The sequence below is a fragment of the Nannobrachium achirus genome (genome assembly GCF_963921795.1).
Source record: "Nannobrachium achirus genome assembly, chromosome: 16".
Lineage (NCBI taxonomy): Eukaryota > Metazoa > Chordata > Actinopteri > Myctophiformes > Myctophidae > Nannobrachium > Nannobrachium achirus.
The window spans coordinates 36,731,828-36,755,308 of record NC_137823.1 but is presented as its reverse complement, the minus strand read 5'-3'; the positions used below and the strand labels follow the sequence as shown (position 1 = coordinate 36,755,308).

Genomic DNA, 23,481 nt, shown 5'->3' with positions numbered 1-23,481 from the left:
CAGGATCAATGTACAATATGTGATTAAAATGGAACGACTAGGTGGCAGTGGCACTACAGAAGGCATCAGAACATGATGGAGGAAGTGGAAAGAGCTGGATTAACAGGAAAAGGGCATACTGGAGTGCGGTAGAAGTGTGCAAGAAAATAAATAACTGATCAGATTTGGTCACCTCTTCTGACAAACCAAAATCTGACAAACTGGACACTACCTGTAGAGGACAGACATTTTAGTTTACTTTAGTTTATTAACTCAGCATTGTTATAACCAATTTGGTTCCAGTGGTGTAAGTACTGTACTTAAGTACAATTTTGAGATATATATTTTTTACTTTTCTTAGTATTTCCAACTTCTATTCCACTACATCTCAGAAGCAAACATTGTTACTCTACACAACAATTATTTGACAACTTTAGTTATGCTACTAGTTATGTTGTAGAGATTGATTATTATTACAAAACATACATTAACCACCTCAGCCCTGGCCTGTAATACATTTTGGCCACTACAACCTCACCACTACATACATATACATAATTTCAAAACTTGAAATGGGACACTGAGCCCAACCAAATTGATTATAACCAGTGGTGGAAAAAGTACTTTCATTTGTAGTTATCAATACTGCCATGTTACATGTAGACATACTCTGTAGAGTATGTCTACATTTTATACATAATTTCAAAACTTGAAATGGGACACTGCATAATGAGTACTTTCTACTTTTGGTAACCTACTAGTACATTTTTATGCCAATTCTTTTGTACTTTTACTCAAGTACATTTTGAATTCCGGACTTTTACTTGTAACAGAGTATGTCTACATAGTATTGATAACTACAAGTACTTTTTCCACCACTGGTTATAATAATCAATTTGGTTCACATGTCCTTGAAATGAAAACGTTTTTTTGAGAATCACTGGTGTAGATGGTAATCAACTCCAGAGGGTGGCAGTAATGCGACAGCAAGGACGCAGGATCTCGGTTTAAACCCGGCGAACAAGAAGTGGAACGGTGCACATGCGCAGTGGAGACGCCAGAACATTCCTTTTCGTGCTCCGTGCTGAACGACTAGCATCGAACGCGGTGAGGCCCGCACACATTTAATTAAAATATCACTTTTACAGAACGTTTTGACAATACAGTGTCCCGATAACACGGATAATATACACGTATTTGCTATAATCGAGCCATTCTCAGCTTCGGTCCGGTGATATTACGCTTATTTTAGTGTGATGTTTGAACGGTGTGTCCCCATGTGGCTGTTTACGGTTTAGCATTGCTAGCTAGCTGCCAGACAAGACACGCCGAGTTGCGTTTTCTGTTCAATTTGGAGCTTATAAAATCATTCTAACGGTCGTTGGATGGTTTATTTACGTTAATTTAACGTGCATGTCCCCATGACGAGCAATGTGCATTTAAGATGTGTTGTAGTAACATTGGACGTGACGTTGCTACAAAATACAGTTCCGCAGAGGTAGCCGGTGGTGTTTGATAATGATAACGTCAATGGTTAACAGTGGAGGAAAATGAGTGCAGAAACTCAAGTACTGCAGCTTTGACAAACTTGTACTTTTAAGTATTTCCAATTCACTCTACTTTGTACTTATCTCAGGCAGAGGAAAATGGTGTACTCTTATTTCTATTATTTGACAGCTGTAGGTACTAGTTACTTTGCTGATTTAAATGAATGCCAGACATAAATGGACTAATGTTTTATAGGTTAAGCTACCCAGTAGCACATTCATACAGTATAGTAAAACCTCTGGATTCGTGACATGGTTGAAACTATTGTTGTTTTGGTTTCAGCTTCAAGATGCAGCTTTTCCTGCGTGCCCAGAACACCCACACCCTTGAGGTGACCGGAGAGGAGACAGTCAGAGACATCAAGGTGATTTGATCTATCACAATGACAGTTAACATTGTATCTATAGCTGTACCAGTGTTAAAACATTTTGTCCCAAGTTAGATGACACATGAAAACAATTTTAAGCTAATTTAAGGTATACTCAAAGAGAATAGAGGTAACCCAGAATGGCAAGGGAAAGGCTTTCAAGTATTACACAAGACATGAGCATTAATGGCCTAAATTATGAAAGCCCTTTTAGCTTTTGAAATAATGGAGATTGAATCAAACTTTCTATGGACATGCTAAGGTTTCTTATAAGATGTGTCCAGCATAACACCAAGTAATTTGAAGTTGGAAACCCTTGGACATGTTCTATTAACATTAAGATGTAAACTTGACATGTCTTCCTTTTTATCAGTGCTCAAGAACTGTTGAAGTAGAGTAACACATAATTGCTTGCATTGTGTTTTTCAGACCCATGTCCAGGCTCTTGAGGGTCTCCAGGTGGAGGAGCAGGTGCTGTTGCTGGCTGGCTCCCCACTGGAGGATGACAGCCTTCTGGCATCCTGTGGCATCTCTGAGCACTGCACCCTGGAGGTGGCCGCTAGGCTGCTGGGAGGTCGGTATACTCATCTGACCCATGTTGCTACACAAACTGATATTGACAAGAGTGCAAGAACATTTTGGTGTGGGCAGTTTACCACTGCTATGGGCTAAGAGAATTCTCTTATACATATTTGATTCCACTTAATTGATCCCAGACACAAAATCCAAGCATTTGAATAAGGTAATATACAAAGAGAACTAAGGTCCATAAAAAAATAAATCTATCTATGGTCACGATTAGATGGGAGCATTTTCTGAAATGTTTATAGCAAATTGTGTATATATACTGTATATATATTGCTGTACAAAATGTAGTATTTCAGCAATTGTGTAACTGTTTGCAGTATCCATTCACTTGACATTTAAAAGGAATCTACAATTTCACTGTGGGTTGTAAGCTAGTAGATCGGCTGTTTTCAAATAAAGGATTTTGAAGAACCAGCGGTATAGTGAACAGATGATACAATACTTGAAATGCCTTCTTTGTGAAGTTTGTTGTGATCAAACTTAGACTTGGCTCTTTCACTTGAACCTTTTCCTCTTTCTGTTCACCAGGTAAGGTCCACGGTTCTCTGGCCCGTGCCGGCAAAGTGAGGGGACAGACGCCCAAGGTAAAAGGACAATCCTTAATACTCTGAAGTCAGCCTGTCTTAACCCGTCTCATATTTAAGTTGAAGTGAAAAAATAAACTAAATGTTTGTTCCACCATGTCCCTTCCTCCAGGTTGACAAGCAGGAGAAGAAGAAAAAGAAGACCGGCCGTGCCAAGCGTCGCATCCAGTACAACAGGCGCTTTGTGAATGTGGTGCCCACCTTCGGCAAGAAGAAGGGACCCAACGCCAACTCCTAAGAGCTTAAATGGCTGAGAGGAGAGGCTTTACCATCACATCCAGTCAGTTTTTACTGGATTAAATGTTATCCTCCTGTACATTTACAGAATAAAGATTTGAAGGTTTGGACAAAAAAGTTGATTGTTTGGTGTGTCAATGTGGCACTGGTTTTGTTGTACTGGTGAGTAATTTAGTCGATGTAACTAAAGTCGTTTAAACCTACCAGAATTACACACACGCAATTAAATGTCATCTTTATTTGAAGAGTGTCAATGTTCCAAAATATTGTAACCTTAGTTACTTTTGTTTGAATGACATGCTGAATCAGATGCTTTTGTGGTTTAACTTAGTCTGCCTGGAAAAAGATTAAAATATTTTTTTTGTCATTTAGCAGACTTGTTTTATCTAGACTAGAGCTAGTTCCAAAGTGTAAGGTCCTAGTGTGCCGTCAACTCAAGTGGTTATGGGAATTGGGAGTTCTAAACTGGAAATGGGTATTTGCTAAGAAAATTAGGATCGGAAGATAATGTTTGACAATTATAACCGGTAAAGTTTCCACTATAAATCATTTTGACCTGTGAAATTGTTCAGATTCTACAGTATGTCTGCCTGACAGCATCTTATCTCACTGTTTTAGGAACAATTATGGAGGGCATTGGAGGCATATGCTATTGAAGAAAACCTTTATATACACTGAATGTTAATTAGAAACTGGTTTTAAAATGTTCCCAGTTCTAGGGCTACCTGACGTCACTGTTAACGTCTGCTCTGAGGTCAAAACTCCAAATAAGGTTCTATCTGTGACAATGTATAAATTGAACCGTTTAATTTTTGGGACCCTAATCTGCTGTGAAATTCTGTGTGAATTACATCTGGTGTCTGGCATTAGGTTTTAAAGAAATCGTATGGTCATGGTTGTTATGGCCGACTTGAAGAATTGACAAGCGGACACTTAGATTTCCATTTGTATCTGGTGTTGATGAGAACTAAACTCCCAGGCCACTCGTGCATTCAGCCAGAATAAGTGTAAAAAAACAAAGAGCTGTGTTTATAATGATTTAATAAATGCAATTACTTGTAGCATAACACTTGAGAGGTAAACAAAATGTATTAATATAGAAACTGCCTTTTGAACACAAACTATATAACGTGGGACACTAACCAACCAATGTCCAAAATGGATGGCATTACAATTGCATATTAGGCTATATTATACTCTGTGGAACTCTTAAACTACAACAAATGTTGGGTTGAGTAAAGGACAACCTGTTCATCAGAACTCTTCAGTCTTGTATTCTGAATTTACTAGAGGTAGGTAGGAGGAGTAAGGGCATGGTCACACCAAATTAATATTCTACCTATGAGAGTGGATTCTGCCAATGCATTTCAATAGAAATGAAGCGGTTTGCTGCCATTTGCGGATTTCTGCAAAAATCTATTGAAATGCATTGGCACAATCCTCTCTCAGGTAAATCAACTTTTTAAAGCTTCGATCCATACATTTCCTGTCCTGGGATACGAACACCACAGTGTGTGGGAGACAACGTCTACCCATTCAAAACACAGATTGAACACACAAAAAATAACCCAGGATTGTGTTGATCTTGTCCCAAACAACAACAAATCATCAAGGATGATGATACACGAAAGAAGAAGAGGTGAACTGGCCCTTTAAATATAGAAGGTTCTGAGTTCAAAACCAGTGATGACAACTTTTACTGGATCTTTTACATTTTATCTAATCTTACAGTGAACAACACACAAGAGAAGAATATAAGTACAAACTACAGTTGGTGGTGCAGTGGTAAAGACACAGTTTGCAATTTTAAAGTCCTTGGTTCAAACCCAGCATAGATATCTGCCATCTTTTACATTACTCGTGCACCTTTATCTAATCTTTTATTGAAAATAATGGAAGAGAAACCATAAAGGGTTAACCTTGAGTAGTGGTTATGAATTTGGACTTGCTGTCAGGAGGTTGTTGGTTCAATCCTAGCAAGGACCTTTAATTTAGTTTTACCTGCCTCTTTTACCCTTGTCTAATCTTTTAATCAAGAACATGCAAGACAAGAAACCAGTATGACCCTTGGTGGAGTACCTGCCGGTTTTTCAAGTTTGAACTATTACCACAAGCACAACCATTTGTTTATTTTACTTTCTTTATTTCCTATTTTTACCTGGATTTTTGATGCAGTGGTTAAGATACAGGCAATCAGGATGATTGATTTGAAACCAGCAAGAACATTTCCCATGTTTTGTCTGGCTATAGTAACTTAATCTTTCATTAAATACTGAAAAATTGAAAAGACCACATTCAGTAGATTAGTGGTTAAGCTGCAGACTTCTATGTAGAAGGTTATGGGATCAGAACTAGCATGCAATTTTCTCCATATTTTATCTAGTTCTTTTACCTTTATGTGGTCTTGAAAGAAAGCACATTAAAAATTCCAGTGGTGCAGTGGTAAGATCCTTGACTAGCTTCACTTGAAAGCTTGGAAGAGAACAGATTAAATAAGAACCACAGTGGTGCAGTGGTTAAGATAATTGCCTCAGAGTAAAAAAAAAAGAAAAAGTGAGTCCCAAAATCAAGGCGAAACACCTGGAAAAAAGTGAGTCCCATCAAGGCAAAACATCCGGAGAAAAGTGAGTCCCAAAATCAAGGCGAAACACCTGGAAAAAAGTGAATCCCAAAATCCCCCAAAAAGTGAGTCCCAAAATCAAGGCAAAACACCTGGAAAAAAGTGAGTCCCATCAAGGCGAAACACCCGGAGAAAAGTGAGTCCCAAAATCCCCCAAAAAGTGAGTCCCAAAATCAAGGCGGAATACCTGGAAAAAAGTGAGTCCCATCAAGGCGAAACACCCGGCGAAAAGTGAGTCCCATCAAGGCGAAACACCCGGAGAAAAGTCAGTCCCATCAAGGCGAAACACCCGGAGAAAAGTGAGTCCCAAAATCAAGGTGAAACAACACCTGGAAAAAAGTGAGTCCCATCAAGGCGAAACACCCGGAGAAAAGTCAGTCCCATCAAGGCGAAACACCCGGAGAAAAGTCAGTCCCATCAAGGCGAAACACCCGGAGAAAAGTGAGTCCCAAATCCCCCAAAAAGTGAGTCCCAAAATCAAGGCGAAACACCTGGAAAAAAGTGAGTCCCATCAAGGCGAAACACCCGGCGAAAAGTGAGTCCCATCAAGGCGAAACACCCGGAGAAAAGTGAGTCCCAAAATCGCAAAAAATCCCCCAAAAAGTGAGTCCCAAAATCAAGGCGAAACACCTGGAAAAAAGTGAGTCCCACCCATCAAGGCGAAACACCCGGCGAAAAGTGAGTCCCATCAAGGCGAAACACCCGGAGAAAAGTGAGTCCCAAAATCGCAAAAAATCCCCAAAAAAGTAAGTCCCAAAATCAAGGCAAAACACCCAGAGAAATGTGAGTCCCATCAAGGCGAAACACCCGGAGAAAAGTGAGTCCCATCAAGGCGAAACACCCAGAGAAAAGTGAGTCCCATCAAGGCGAAACACCCGGAGAAAAGTGAGTCCCATCAAGGCGAAACACCCAGAGAAAAGTAAGTCCCAAAATCCCCAAAAAAGTGGACAGAGAGGAGAATGCTAAATAAAAGTCTGTATTGGAGGCTATTGTAGAAAAGACATCATAACAACATCTTTGTGCAACATTGAATTACCGGTATGGCTTTTGGATTGAAATTGATGTGTTTAGATGGCTGTAGCCTATAACTCATGAAAACAAGTGATATTGTCTTCTCTATGTTATGCCAAACATAGCAATTAATTACCATGATGCCTGGGACTTGATCATGGAATCCGTCATGAAACTGTACCTTTTTCTATGCAAACTTCTAATAGTCTTCAATCAATCAATCAATCAATCAATCAATCAATCAATCAATCAATCTCTGTAAACATTAGACATCTACACTATAATAACTAAGTTTGTTTAATGCAATGGTATCTTACTATTCAAGAGTTATTTTGTATGATTGTCTTCAGTTAGTAAAGTTACGTTGAAACTCCACTTACTCCAGCATTGAATATTAGGAGGCGTGGGATTTGAGCAAGGACTGATTGCACATAAAATCTGATGCTTAGACCATTACACCACCACTCAGACACATTCTTCAGAATCATTTTAGTAGCCTACCTTTCATCTGTGTTAGTCTTCAATTATTAAAATTAAATTAAGCTGCTGATTTGAAAATGGAATCTATGAGCTGCACCATTCAGTCACACATCTCTTAGTAATGTTGAAGTGTTCTTTAGTAGGCCTATGTTAGCTTTTAATTGGTACAGTTAAACACCCCAGCATTGAACCACAGATCAACTGGGACTTGAACTCAGGCCTCAATGCTGAGAGTTCAATGATTAGGCCACCATACAATACCTCAGTCACTTTTGACCCTAATCTTCTGGATTCTGACAGTCCAATGTTGACTTTGGGTGCCCAATGCATTTTCAAAGACTTTAGTTACTCATGCATATCTTTACAAAGAACATTGCAAAGTAATCCATCATCAAACTACAGGTAGACTGGGGTTTGAATATGGAACCTCTCTGCTGAAAGTCAGATCATTAGACCACACAGGGACGGATTAACCCCCGTGAGGGCCCCTGGTCAATAATTTAATTTTGTAGGGCCCCTCCACCATAACCCCCCTCCCTCCTGACGCGCACTACCCAGCTCGGATTTTAAGCCACGATGATCATCTGTGGGCCAAGAAAGCACCTATGCAAGAGCAGAATTATATCTAGGGTACCAAGCCGAGGGCCACAACATTGGTGTTCAAGATATATACGCAGCCTGAATAGGCCTATTTTCTTTCTTCACCCTATTATAGAACTCCATACACGGATATAGCTGACTCATCGTGACATTAGTGAGACGTCACTAGCACCCACACAAGCACTATATAAAGGGTGACAGTTATCCCTCCAGTCTCCATGACACAATTTCTCAACTTGCAATAGCTTCTGTCATTTTAGGACATTGGACAACATTCATAACAATGCCATCACCAACACCCCTGTCAGCAGCATGTAACACATTTTCCCTGTCCCTGTTTAAAAAGCTGTCCAAAAATAACATCACCGCCAATGTTTTCTACTCTCCTATCAGCATATCCTCTGCTCTGGCTATGGTGTTGCTGGGGGCCCGCAGCAACACAGCCACACAGATATTACAGGTCTTGCACTTAAAGGATGACATCCACATGGAGTTTTCTAGGCTTTTGAGTGACCTGAACAAGTTAGGGGAGTCCTACGCCCTCAGACTGGTCAACCGACTGTATGGAGAGAAGTCCTACCAGTTTGTTGAGGAGTTCTTAAGTGCCACCAGAAAACATTGTGATGCACAGCTTGAGCCTGTGGACTTCATCCACAACGCAGAAGGAGCCAGGCTGAACATTAACAGCTGGGTGGAGAAACAGACACAAGATAAAATCAAGGACTTGCTTGCACCAGGTGCTGTGGATAGTAGTTCCAGACTAGTGTTGGTCAATGCCATCTACTTCAAAGCCAAGTGGGATGAGTCTCATGAGTTTCATGAATACTTCACCAACATTGTTCCCTTCAGACTCAGCATGACTGAAAGCAAGCCAGTGAATATGATGAACCAGACTTCTTCGTTCCCTTTTGCTGCCATTCCTGAAGTCAAGTGTCAGGTCCTGGAGCTGCACTACACAGGGGAATGCCTCAGCATGCTCATCTTTCTGCCCGTTGAAATGGAGGACAATACGACCGGCCTGGAGGAGCTAGAAAAGGAGATAACTTATGAAAAGTTTGTTGACTGGACCAATCCAGACATGATGGGTCGGAGGAAGGTTAAACTGGGCTTGCCTTGTTTCACGATGGAGGAGACCTATGACATGAAATGCATCTTGATCAAGATGGGGATGGAGGACGCCTTTGACGAAGAACAGAGTGACTTCTCTGGCATTTCTCCAGCCAACAGCCTGTTTCTCTCCGAGGTGGTGCACAAGGCTGTCGTGGAAGTGAACGAGGGGGGCACTGAGGCAGCTGCCGCCACAGAGGATGATATGTCATTCGAACACGATTATGACGGAGTTTGCTATTGTTGCTCCGAGGACCCTCTCCGCTTCATTGCTGACCATCCCTTCCTCTTCTTCATCCGACACAACCCCACCATGAGCATCCTCTTTGCAGGCCGATACTGCTCCCCTCCTTGAGTTGGATATCAGCTCAACTCTGGTCCTGGTTACCTGGACCACAGTGTTTTTAAAACTCATTCATTACATTCAATTGGTGTCTTAGGTTCTCAACCTGTGGGTTGGGACAGGTATATGCACATTTTTAAAGTCACAATTTAAAGACCTTTTTAGTACCGAGGCAGAAATTGTGAAAATAGCCGATCTACATGCTCACAACGCCTCATGGAATAGATTGAGTCAAACTAAATGTAATGCCAACCTCTACAATTCCAAGTGCTTGTGCAGGGTGGGGGGGTCCCCAGTTCAAATATGATTATTTGAGGGGTCGTGGCCTGAAAAAGTTGAGAACCACTGTCTGAACCATGCCAGCCTCTATAAGCCTCTCCTTGTGATGGCCGCCTCCGCAGCTATACACTGAGACAGCCTATATTGTGTGTGGGCTTTTATTTTCTGTTTATTACTTGCGCCAGGCCGCCAGCAGAGCGCGCAAGTACTGTGACCCAACTGAATTCTCCCGCTACCCACCCAGTCCCTGGGTAGCAGTGTGTTAACTCACTCACTAATAATGATGAGATTTGACAGATTGACACTGAACTGAACTGAAACCATGTTCAGTCATGTCACATGTGTTTGTGTGTGTGCGTGTGTGTGTGTGTGTGTTGTGGAGGATTGATTTGGGGTTTGTATTACAAAGTACACCGTGATGATGTCACTTTGCAATACAAACCCCAAAATCAATCCTTATTAATGGCTGAGAGTCTCTGTAGATAGTTACTATGGTGACCGTTAGACCGTAGTTGGGGGCGTTAGGGAGATAACATGGCCATTTCGCGCTATATTAGTCTAAAAGCACCAAATTCTGCACAGATGTAGCCCAGGGCATGCTCTAATGATTTAGCTAGGGCGCCCGAGTCGGCGACCTTCGGGGTCGCCACAGCGGCCAAATCAAGTTGGGCTCCCATCGACAGTCTATACAGGAGGAAAATATCCAGAAAAAACATTTGTTTTTTCTAACAAAAAACATTTGTTTTTTCTGGGTATTTAAGTAGGACTAGCCCTTACCCGTTCAAAGATATGAGCTCTGAAATGATGTGCAGTGTGTGGGTTATGGGGTGTGCACTGTGCACACAGTATATGAGGGATGGAAAGTAACTTTAACTGGTGCTTACATGATAATATGTAGGAGCATCAATGTAAGAAATACCCGTTTAATGGCTACAGAGATACTGTGTACCGATCTGCATGATTGGGGGGCTACATCTGTGCAAAATTTGGCGTTTTTAGACTAATATAGCGTGAAATATCCAGCGTTTTTAGACTAATATAGCGTGAAATATCCCTAACGCCCCCTACTAAAAAGCAAGTAAGTAAGTAGGTTGGAGTGGCTAATTGTTGGTATCGGCCTCAAATGATCCCCTTTCAATGCACTAGACCCTAACGCCCCCTACTAAAAAGCAAGTAAGTAAGTAGGTTGGAGTGGCTAATTGTTGGTATCGGCCTCAAATGATCCCCTTTCAATGCACTAGACCCTAGACCCCTGGGCGATGGATTTGCTGAGGTGGAACGCAAGACCTACCACCAGGTCCTTGGACAACACTTATTGGCCATTAGGAATGGTTTTTGTAAGTTTTTTGTGGACTTAACCTCTGTTTTTGTTTATGACATGCTAACTGTTCAGTTATCAGTTCCTTACTCTGTTTTCTTTAAGACCTTTAATCTTAATAACCTTTAAGGAATCTGTATTGCCCTCCAGAGACTCCATCATAAAACCTAGGTCAGTGGGTTTTTAAAAAAATATATTTTTATTGTTTTTTTTTTTACACACAACACAATACATATAATCACACACATTCACTCACATTCACACACACATACACATACCACCTGCACATGCCCATCAAATGACATTGTTCACATCGTTCTTCTCTTCTCTTTTCCTTTCCTCCTCCTGTTCTCTCTTTCTCTTTAGCCACACATCATTATTTCCTTTAGGTTCTTGTTTCCATGGCGTTCATATATATCTCCCAAAGCCGGTCAAAGTCACTCTGTCTACCTCTAACCACATAGGTTAGCCTCTCCAGCCCGATAGAGTTCATGAGCTCCCTATGCCACATCCTCAATGTTGGGGCTTCAACACTTTTCCAGCATAATGCCACAGCTCTTCTAGCTTGGAGTCAAAGTCAAAGATTTTAGTTTGCTTTGCTGAATGTATAAAGTTCCTTGGGTGAATTCCAAGTATACAGAGCTTAGCACTTAGTGGAACGGTAATTTTAAAGATTCCTGACATACACTTTATGACTTCATTCCAAAATATTTGCATCTTAGACACTCCCACATACAGTGAAATAAGGTACCTTTCTCAGTTGAACACTTGGTACAGATATCTGGAATGTTGGCGGACATATGATGGAGTTTGACAGGAGTTATGTATGTTCTCATTAACCATTTATATTGGAGTAATTTAAACCTTGTATTAATTGTCCTCCATCGTTTCTGGCCATCGTTTCTGGCCGGAATAAACTGTTCATTACCCCATATAGGAGAAAATTGAGATAGTATAGGCATATCACTCATATGTTTATGAGCTGCAAACCAAACTGAGATTGTATTTTTTAGGAAAGGATTTTTTATTGTTTTAACATCTTACGAATATATATATAAATGTAATTGTAGATTTGAAATAGATGCTTGTTCGATGGTCAGTGTTAATGACCACTCCATTTTCCACCAGCCCAGATTATGCTCATACTACTGAGCTAGGTAAAAGGCTTTCAAATAGGCTGCCCCCCCCCTGCATGGAAATGATGGAATACCTTGCAGAAAGACTTAAAGTTGAAAGATTGTATCACTTATGATGCTTTTATCTCATCTTTTAAGGGCCTAGAGCGAAAGTGTCAGCTAAATATAGTTTTTAATTTATTAAATTATGCTGTAGGCCTATGACCATTTGTTTGTTATTGTGCTGCCCCCTTGGCCAGGTGCATCTCGTAAAAGAGATTCTATATCTCAACGAGGCCTCCCTGGCTAATAACGGTTTAATTAAAAATCAAACCTCGGTTCGAAGTGAAGCGTGAACTGTTATTATATGTGTTCTAGAGTTATGAACTCTGTGATCTATACATTCTTTATATTCTGAATGAATTAATGATTTTATCTGGAGGGCCGAATTGTCATGTGAAGCTTGACCAATCCTCAAAGTATCCAATCATCAGACCGGGACGGACACTACACACATACGGACGGACGGACGGACGGACGGACGGACGGACGGACGGACGGACGGGACAGGACAGGACAGGACAGGACAGATAAAACCTATTCATTCTGAACTGAAATGGCCATATATGGACATGGGACACACATTTTGCTTTTTGAAAAAGCCTATTCATTCTGGACTGATATTCTGGACGTACGAGACAGAAAAAACCTGTTCATTCTGGACTGGAGTGATCATATATGGACATGAGGTGACATACATTTTGTTTTTGAAAAAGCCTGTTCATTCTGGACTGAGATGACCATATATGGACATGAAACACACATTTTGTTTTTGAAAAAACCTGTTCATTCTGGACTGAAATGATCATATATGGGCGTGGGACACACAAAGCCACTCATTGGAAGCGGTTTTCACCGCTTCAAAAAATATACAAAATGTAACATGTGATTATATACTCCTCTTATATACTCCTCTTGGGTGTAAGCAGAGAGGAGCCGTGGTGTATGTATACGTTTCATTCAAAACCAGACTCACTGCAGTGTTTCCTTCTGGCCACATTAATGTCACAAACAGCTTTTACCTCAATAATATGACCAATCAAACTCTTAACAGATGACCTTCTCAACAAACGGCGGTATTATATTACAACAAACACTCATGGGGTATCAAAACAGCCTTGTGCAATGTCCATGTCAATTTGCAAGAACACATCATAACGTTATGCTACAATATGTGGAGTAAAACACAATCAGTTGAGGATAATCTTTATCTTATTAATTTGTTTACATTATAACACTGTAATATTGGTAAATCTGCTAAACAATAATTGTGATTTATTATTATTATTGCCTTTGCACACTGTTTAATCTGAGCACTGAAATGTTTGGGCCTTGCCAACATGTGATGGAGAGTGATGTCTCTCCCTGTCAAAATACAAAATATGAAGTATGAGTGATGGGCCCTTGGAATAAAATACACAAATGGTCAGATTAGAATTCTCCTTCTCTTTATGTCACTTTGCAAAAGGTTATAGGGAACAGTAGAGAATGAGATAAGTGAAAACTAACTGAACCTACTCTTTTTCCATATAAAAGCTAGAAGATAAACAATGTGGCAGAGGCAAAAAGCATTATAGTGACAAGCATTAATATCTAAATTGGGGGTCTTGGCTGACTTCATGGCACTGTCAGTCATCAATTTGGTCAAAATGTGAATTTATAATAACAGTACGCACTACAATTCCTTGAAAAATATATATCTAAACTTGTTATTGCATACCATTATAACACCAATGGCTACAACATCACACAGAAGGTTTTACCAAGCTCCCGACAACACTGCACGTCTTCTCCTCCCCCACTGTCTTTGTTTGCTTCTAAAAATAAGCCATTCGTTCAAACCATACGCATATAGGCCTACTGATAACACCTACTATCAACATTGTCATATCTTCTCCCAAAAGGTGACTGAGTATAGAGCTATTTCTTCTATTAAAAATATATATATATTGTTGTTGTTGTAAGACAGTGAAGTTGAGGAAAGGCTGGTCTGGGATCACTTCACTTTTCGGGGTTGTAACACGTCATCTTGTAGTACTCAAAGACTACAATTTGGCCGGAAAGATCAACTGGATTCAGTTTAAATAATTCCCCTGCGCTCAAGGACATACTTTTAGGGCCTACCTAATAAACTCCTTGATGCGGAGTAGTTCTGCTTTTGAAAAATGTGTTTGGTATATGCATCTTTTAGTCCAACTCGTAGCGACTGGCAAGACTACACTAGGCTACTCGAGCATTTTAATAGGGATTGGGGAAACAAACGGGGGGAACCAAATCAAAGCTACGCCGCTGTAGTGGTTTCCAAACGGCCTGTTGTGAACGAACACCAACGCCTGTTGAGGCGAGGTTAAGGAAAGGCGGGAGAGAGGGCATGAGATGCAGTAAAGTCAAGAGGCTCGGTTTGATTTTGAACTGGTCACAGCTGCGAGGACTATTGCCATATTTATCTGATAGGCTAATGCGCTTGCTCTACTCTGTGATCCACCGGGAACCCCTGAGTTCAGTAAATTATTGATTCAAAAGTCATAATATTGAGTTGACTCAGCAGTGCTACTTGAGTGCATCATGTAGGTCAGGGTTCCCCAATTAGTTTTCCCCAAGGGCCGAATTATGTCCAGGGTACCAAGCCGAGGGCCACAACATTGCAGGGGGCGACGGTGGCGTTCCGGCTACTCCAGCGACAGTTCAGATATCGTCGTTGTCGGGTGAAAATCTTGTATGCCCAAAACAGTTAGTTTTGCATTTATCATTTTAAAAATGCTTTTAACTAGTGAAAACAGCCGATCTATAAGCACACAGCTGTTTTCACTACTTTTGTGCGACGGCCTTGTATGATTTGCAAAAGAACATACAAATTTGGAGATACGAGATTTCCACCTGACAACGACGATATACTAGTGTTGTTGCTGCTCTTATTATTACTGGGGTTGGTGGGGGCCAGACAGTAGCCCCCCGCGGGCCGCAAATGGCCCACTGGCCGCCTATTGGGGAACCCTGATGTAGGTGGTGGTATAGTCGGGGGCGTTAGGGAGATAACATGGCCATTTCGCGCTATATTAGTCTAAAAGCGCAAAACTTTGCACAGATGTAGCCCAGGGCATGCTCTAATGATTTAGCTAGGGCGCCCGAGTCGGCGACCTTCGGGGTCGCCACAGCGGCCAAATCAAGTTGGGCTCCCATCGACTTTCTATACAGGAGGAAAATACCCAGAAAAACATTTGGGTTTGTCATGATGATGAATCCATTGCAAGCATTCGTTTTGCACAAAAAACATTCCTTGGGCTATAAATGGCCCCAGAAAACGATGGTTTAGTGATGAAAAGTGATGAGTCATCACTTTTCACCATTTTGTGGGCGTTTTCTAGGGCCATTTATAGCCCAAGGAATGTTTTTTGTGCAAAACAAATGCTTGCAATGGATTCAGCATCATGACAAACCCCTAGTTAGACCCCTCACATCCTACTTAAAGCTGATGGGAGCCCAACTTGATTTGGCCGCTGTGACGACCCCGAAGGTCGCCGACACGTGCGCCATAGCTAAATCATTAGAGCATGCCCTGGGCTACATCTGTGCAAAATGTAGCGCTTTTAGACTAATATAGCGCAAAATATCCCTAACGCCCCCAACTAGTAAGAGAGGATCCCTTGAGCCCTTACAGTCTATTACAGAATGGAATGGGCTATTTATCAGTATGTAGCACTGTATGAGAGGAAAAGTAATTGCATTAAATAAAATACAGACAAGACAAATACAATGAACAGGTATAGTCTATTTGACCAGTCACTTGAGTTTTCGTTTTCACTCACTGACATAGATGATGTGAACAATTGGGCAGCAAGGGCGAGCTCCGATACCTTGTAGCGCAGTGTTTCTCAACCACTGTGCCTGGGGAACTTTCGTGTGCCCCTGAGAAGGGTCAAGTGTGCCCCTTGAAACTGCTTGAAAGCCAGTATTGTATTTATCATTTTAAAAATGATTTAAACTTGTGAAAACAGCAGATCTATAAGCACACAACGCCTTGTGGTGCGAGGCGTTGCGTGCTTGTAGATCTGCTGGTTTCACTGCACATTTGAAACTTGGAGATACAAGGTTTCTTCCCGACAGTGACGATATTTACACCCCTGTATTAAGTTGGTGTGCCCATGGATTCTTGGGACATGAAAAGTGTGCCCATGCAGAAAAAAGGTTGAGAAACACTGGTGTAGCCTACTTATGGTATGGAAATAGTCTATTTAGGCCCTGGGTGACAGTGTCAGTCTTGAGATACCACATACCTCTATTGAACGTACACACACACACACACACACACACACACCCCAATATGACCGATAGTCTGATCACCAGAGCTTGAATCAGACTTAAAACAAATAACAATAATGTAATGAATTCTCTCCTCTGAAATAATGTGAGATATAGCTATACTGTAGGTAACAGTTAACAGCCACAGCACACAGGATTCAAACCGTAAACCGTTGGGTTACTGGGATATACATTATAATAGGCTAGTTGATGCCTCTCAGGCTCATGGCTATGCATGGTAAGAGTTACCCTGGCTTGGCCACACTATAATGCAGCCAACAAACTGCAGTGTAGATCTCCACCTTGTTTTAACATGGGTGGATTGTTTATCTGTGCTAGGCCCAAGAGGGCGATAGCAAGAGGGCGGAACAGACCGGTACTTCCCGTTTCTGCGTGACGTAGGTGGATACCTTTTTAGGAGGCGGAAGCATGGAGTCTATTCATTTACAATGAGAGCGCTAATGTGAACACAGCGTAAAATAATAGTTCAGAAGCAAGAGTCACTGAACTAAATATTGGACCCAATCATCACAAGCCTCATCATATATTAACAAAATTGTCATACTAAAGTGGCTTTTTTCAGCGACACAACAAAATCAACTTTATTATTGCTCTTTATCTGTCCCAACACTCTTGTGGGAGGACCAGTAAACAGGACATGCAAGAGATTGCCCACTTAGGAGTCTATTTGTAGGATTTGTGTACAATGTCGCACTCTAGTGGATCCAATGAAGTTGAGCCATCTTCATAAATTAAATATCTTTGGCTAGGCTAGGTGAGAGTTGCATGGCGGTCTGGGTAGAATATAAATCATTCTTTTGTTTAGGTAGCAAAGCCTTGGCCAGTGGAAGTGGGCTGGTCAGCTAAATGTCAAGAAGGCCAGTGTAATAACTGGATATGGTGGTGGTGGGGGGGAAACAGGCTAAATTAATTCTTCAATGGCATTTCTAGTCTTGAGAAGCATTGGATACCGGTGGCTTCGTTTCAGCAATAAAATCAATTTTTATTCAAGTCCCAAAAACAGGTATTTGTCTTTACAGTCTACATGCAAAAGGCAGGAAAAACAACGTGGTTCATTTCTCAGAGTGCCTCATATGTACAGTATTAACAAGCATCACATGTTGGCCATGCAAGAAAGGACAATCATAAACACAGTTTACCTCTTCTTTAACCAAGGCCATACACATTTTATTGGCTGCTTAAAGGATTCTTTTTGGCCAGAAAATAGTCAATGGACCGAGAGACACATGGGGAGCAGGAATGACCATCTGATGGTCTGCTGACCGAAAGTCAGCAATTAAGTTTGAGATTTAGCCAGAAGACTGTGTGGGAGTTTCACTCCATTCAAGGTTGACTTTTTATCTGATGACCCGTGTTGAAGTTCCCCAGGTGTGCAAACATTAATTTGACTATCATGAGAACTGAAATACAAGGCATGCATGATCATGTATGAAGCCAATCGATTGTTGAGGCAATCAGGGCCCCAAACATTACATTACACAGGATGGTGCATCAGCTATAGAGACTAACCAGTGGACCATGTGCTATGAGGAAGTTTTATTTACTTTAAGTGCAAGTGATTACGTGCATCTGTTAAACAGTCAATTAAGTTTGCATGGCCTAACATGTCAAATAATAACATACTGTAACAATAAATGAGACAAGGCAGAAACAAACCAGGCAACCTGGCAAAACATATCAAAATAAAAAATAAAAAAAGTTCTTTTATCTTTCAAGCATGACCACCTAGTGACAACTTTCCTCCACCTTCGTGTATTGCATGCTGGAGAAGCTTGTTCTGCTAATCCACAGCCACAAGCTCCACCTCGAAAATTAGTTTTGCGTTGGGGGGGATTCTGGTGGAATCTAGGTTAAGGAGGCAAAGGGAATCTATGTACAATGCAACACATAAGAATGGTCAAAGCTACTTCTAAAAGAAATGTGCAGAATATTGTAATTTAGATCTAAATGTGTACAATGCAGCACAGAAGTTAGAATGGTCAAAGCTACTTCTAAATGAAAAGAAATGTGCAGAATATTGTTATTTAGATCTAAATATAGACAGCTACCGGAGTGCATGTGCTTTTTTTCCTAGAGCTGAGGCACTCAAAAACAAAATGTTATGAAGATGGAGGGTTCATATCTGATTAAGGGAGGATGTGCAATTTAAACAAATTGGACCATCAAAGTACAGTACTGAAGTTCTTTCCACCACTGAGCAAAAGGATACTTTGAGTCAGGAACACCCTTCTTTCCATAGGCCCACTCTGGCTCAATCTCCAGTCTGGCTGTTTCTCCCCGGCTCATCGTTAGGATGCCCTCATCCCACTGCGAAAAACAATGTATACAATTATTATTGACATCATGAAAAGGTGAGCATTGTTGAAACCTGGAGGCCAAACTGTGGCAAGCAAAATATTTGTTGGAGTAAAGCTGCAGTGGTGCAGATTCTTTTCATTAAAAATAAAATGTTACTCTTTGTCCAGGACCAGCAACCAGCTGAACGTGTGCAACCTTCACTTTTGAACATTGTTGAAAGTGAGGCTTGGGTAAAAAGGAGGGGAGTAGAGGTTAATACCAAGAGGGCGACGTGTGACGCTGCAGACTGCTCAGATAATTCACCCTTTGCCAAGTTGCCCGTTGTCCCGCCCCCTCTTCACATCCATTGGTTGCTGTGTCTTGGTGGGACACTCCATCCACTACCATTTTAATTCAGTTGCTTCGTATTATTATTCTCTGTGTTTAATTCTAATTTAAAACTTGGTTTCAGTAAGCTGCTCAGTGGCAGTATTAGTGACTCAGCATGTTTTTATTTCTCCAAAAATTATGTTTTAGCAAATTCAACATAAAAAAAAGGCAGAACCAGGGCAGGACAAGGCAGATATAGCCTGACCAACCAGACCATTGAAGCTCGCAAGTTGGATTGTTGTTACGTCCATCCACTTTCTTTTTACGAGGATGTTCAGATTAAGCAAATATTATTTAATAGCATTAGCTTCCTGCCACATTTATTTTTTTCCTGCCCTTATGGTAGATAAAGTTGCTCATCTGAGGAGCCACCTGTGCAGCCACATGCTAGTGAGTGCAGAAAAGTAAGATATTCAACAATAAGGGCTTCGCTAAATGATGAACAACCCTGTGATGAGGAGGTACTGTGTGAGGTGTTCGAGTGCCAATAGAAACACAAAGTGGTTAGAGAAGAATTGGTAGCGATGACTAAAGGCAGGGCATATCGAAAGACCATTAATTGCGCACAGGTGTCACACCTAAAATGGCAGACCTACAAGCTCACGTCGTCTCACACGGTGACGCGTTGCGAGCTTGTAGGTCTGCCATTTTAGGTGCACGACACGTATAAATCGGGCATCAACTATTTGAACCAGAACAACTGTAAACTTCCCAGAGGAGAAGCCAGACGAGCAGCCGAAATAATCACTTACTCCTCTGATCACGTGTCCCATGCCGATCTTGAACCTGAGAGGCTTGCTCTGCTTCTTCTTTCTGGCCGCTGCAGACAGTGAAAGAAGGTAGAGAACGATTAACAGGATAGGGGCCATCGCCACCAGGGAAAAGAGACTGCAAAGATCAGAAGGATTGGCGAGTTTTATTTTCAGCGTCAGTTTTTTTTATGATCGGTTGTTGTCCACGTTCAACACATCAAAGTACTTCAACAACTGTATGCTGCATGTAAAGCATCTCTTTAAGTCTTCATTTCACTAAGAGGCCCATAATCAAGAAGGCCCAATGTAATTAAGAATACACGACCTGTAGAACAATTATAAACATGAAATAAGGGGTAAAGAATCTAAGGTTGAGTCCCAAATGACCTGAAATTTTCCTTTGTGACGGGGCGCCCGCTGGCCTAGTGGTCAAGGCGCATACCACATACTAGGCCTGCTGACGTCACCGGTTCGATTCCCGATCCGGACGACCATTTCCACATGTCATTCCCCATCTCTCTCCCCATTTCCTGTCAGTCTACTGTCCTATCAAATAAAGGCATAAAAAGCCCAAAAATAAATCTTTAATTTTCCTTTGTGACAGTAACAATATGTTCCCTATTGCAATCACATAAAATGTACAGTGTGAGATGTATAAAAGAATAGGAAGAGTTGCTAGATGTAAAGGTTGTCATACTTGAGGGAATGTTGGTGTCGAACACGGTGCCGTCCTCCAAGCTTCCAGTGTACCAGCAACTCACAGTTTCACCTTTCTTTGGATAGTTGGTCTTGTCGCCTTTCTTCAGCACCGACTTGATGAACCTGGGTGGGCCCTGGGAAAAGCAATGTCAATGTAAAGATTACATTTTGAGGTTTTAGCTCAGACAGTCAGATAACAGAATTTACGAGCAGTAGTTCTTAAAGCAGGGTCCTCCAGAGGGGTCTCAAGCCAAATGAAATCAAATGGACCCTTAACAAATCTGTAACTTGTACAGGGTACAAATGGTCTGTTACGGTCGGTGCTATGGGGGTCCATGGCCAAGAGGGCATACCAAAATGGGGGTCCTAGAATCACTGTACACTAAATTAACACGCAAGATGTGTCCTCCGGCTCCATGTTATATAATGACTATACATCATGTGTGCACGTGAGTTCATGCCATCTCAAACGTGGACCAGTACCTCATAAACCTCCTCTTTGACTTCAATGGGTTTATCTTCCACTTTCACAGCTTTAAGCTGCTCAGAAACGTCTTCAACTGGATCAGTGCCTTTGAACTTCTGCAAAGTGACACACAATGCACACAGTCATATATTTACATATACTTTCATCAGCTGTGCTTAACTACTTTTACCTCCGACGTGTATTACAGGGGTTAAAGGCAAAATAAATCCCAAGACTTAACATTGTCAGACCATATCCCAATATGTGATCTTTGAAACACCAATATTTGGGGTGTTTCCCTGAAGTTCTGAACTGCCTTCACTGACTGTGTGCGCGCCAAGCCAATCCACGATTCATTCTATATCTAGTCTGGCCAATTCCATTCTATATCTAGTCTGGCCAATTCAAATACCCATGTCTTTACATTATACGTGCTTTTTAGTACTTTGGAGATCACTTGACAGCGTTTTGAAGACTTTGTCATTCATTGCTACTCCCCCTTATGTTTTTGCAGATCTGCACTAATCTCAAAAATAGCCCCTATGGATTCCTCAAGACTGAAATCAGTCCCCAGGACTGAGAACGTTAACCCCTGGTATTAAGAAGTATGACACCTACCCAGTGCAACAGAATAGGTTGCAACTTGCAACAGTTCAATGAACCAGCTTCTGAACCGTTTTCCTTTTTAAAGATTTGTCATTTGAATTAACCAATTAAATAACCCTTATCAAGGAACATGATTTTGCATTCATGAAACCTTTTGGAGTTACTGTAATTTTAATTTAGATCATAAAAAAATAGCATATTTACAAATACACAACGCATTGCGATGTGACACTGAGCTTCTATTGCTCATTATAAGAGTGATATCTTAAAACTCACTTCCGGCCTGTAATATAGGCTACAAGACAATAAAATAATTCACAGAACCACAGGTCAGACTCAAAATGACAATTGACATTATCTGCCAGGAAAAAAAACACTAAAAAGCATGCACTTTTGTCACAATCTGCATCTTACCTTGCAATCAAACAACGCGGTGTAAGCTTCAATCAGTTGATCTTTAGTAGCCGTTTTGGCAACATTCTTTATATTTCCCATCAACTTGTGCTCCACAAGAAACTGAAGAGAAAAAAGGGAACGGGGTGGTAAATTAAACACGTTGTCCACATTTTATTTTTATTTCGAACAATAAGTACACAGCACCAAAAACATCGACATGCCCAAAATAGGGACACACCGGGGTTAACTGGGGTGAACATCAGGACAAGAACATCATGTCTGTATGATGCAGCATTGTTCTCATTACAGCATGCCGTTAGCTACGTGCTAGCTGGGGTGCAGCAATGCGGCGTAAAGCCTTGCGGAAACAGCAAATCTCCAAGCCCACAGCACGTGTCGGACGGGAGGCGCTGTGAGCTTGCAGATCTGCCATTTTCGGCGCAGCTGCCAGTCATGCAAGTGCATGCACGCAGCATGCTAAAACTGCGCCACAAGGAAACACGCGAGTAAAACATGATAAGAGTGCGAAACATACCGAGTGTGCTGCGTTGTCCTGAATGAACTTGATGATGTCCTTTTTGCCCAAATCGTCATTTTTGAGCTGCTCCTCGCTCCACTCTCGAGTTGGTTCGGCCGCCATTTTGGACGTCAAACTCAACTGGCTCAACTTCAACCTTTTCCCTTTCTTGTTTGGAGTCCTTTTTCCTCGGAGTTTCCGGACGTATATTTGGGTGTTTGGAGTATTGCTGCCCCCTACTGTTGGTCCTGGGTACTACTACGGCCCACTGTTTATCCATCTCTATTCTCTACTCAAAACATTGTGTGTTTTATAATAAATAGTGAGGGAAAATTAGCAGAATAACTGTCAAATCTGGGAATAAATTCCTTACCAAACAATGTCTTCACCAATGTGTTCGTAAAGGTGTAACATATCTAACAAAGATTGAAATTCAACATCTCTAGGAAAATGTTTGGGTAATTCTGAGTCTCATTCACTGACTATACACTGTACTATAAGGGAAAAAAATCACACAATTATTCTGAATCCATTGCAAGCATTTGTTTTGCACAAAAAACATTCCTTGGGCCAAAAATGGACCCCATACACCTTGTGAAAAGTGATGACTCATCACTAAACCATTGTTTTTTTGCGTCTGATTTTGGCCCAATGAATGTTTTTCGTGCAAAACAAATGCTTGCAATGGATTCAGAATAATTAAAAACACCTAATTAGACCCCTAACATGCTACTTAAAGCATATTTTTGGGAGTGATTTTTTTCCCTTATAGTACCGAGTGAATGAGACCCAGAATTACCCTAGCTGTCAAATATTTTGCTA

General features: G+C 41.2%; 3 protein-coding genes across 3 annotated transcripts; 2 read left to right on the top strand and 1 right to left on the bottom strand.

Annotated features, from left to right (window-relative positions):
* Window positions 1-1,028: 1,028 nt before the first annotated feature.
* faua (FAU ubiquitin like and ribosomal protein S30 fusion a) lies at window positions 1,029-3,674 on the top strand. The gene is made up of 5 exons (XM_080744485.1): window positions 1,029-1,086; window positions 1,810-1,891; window positions 2,324-2,468; window positions 3,011-3,066; window positions 3,179-3,674. The coding sequence occupies exons 2-5, from the start codon at window positions 1,817-1,819 to the stop codon at window positions 3,302-3,304; spliced, it is 402 nt and encodes a 133-aa protein (XP_080600611.1). The 5' UTR covers window positions 1,029-1,086; window positions 1,810-1,816; the 3' UTR covers window positions 3,305-3,674.
* Window positions 3,675-8,297: 4,623 nt separating this feature from the next.
* On the top strand, window positions 8,298-9,476 carry LOC308300994 (leukocyte elastase inhibitor-like; the record flags this gene model as incomplete). Its single annotated transcript, XM_080744890.1, has 1 exon — window positions 8,298-9,476. One exon carries the CDS (start codon window positions 8,298-8,300, stop codon window positions 9,474-9,476), a length of 1,179 nt encoding a protein of 392 aa, XP_080601016.1.
* Window positions 9,477-17,517: 8,041 nt separating this feature from the next.
* Window positions 17,518-22,805, bottom strand: LOC308301268 (peptidyl-prolyl cis-trans isomerase FKBP3-like). Its single transcript, XM_080745191.1, has 7 exons — window positions 22,678-22,805; window positions 22,161-22,262; window positions 21,158-21,256; window positions 20,673-20,808; window positions 19,976-20,043; window positions 18,766-18,863; window positions 17,518-18,391 (listed from the first exon to the last, which is right to left on the bottom strand). The coding sequence occupies exons 1-7, from the start codon at window positions 22,780-22,782 to the stop codon at window positions 18,337-18,339; spliced, it is 663 nt and encodes a 220-aa protein (XP_080601317.1). The 5' UTR covers window positions 22,783-22,805; the 3' UTR covers window positions 17,518-18,336.
* Between the last annotated feature and the right edge of the window lie 676 nt (window positions 22,806-23,481).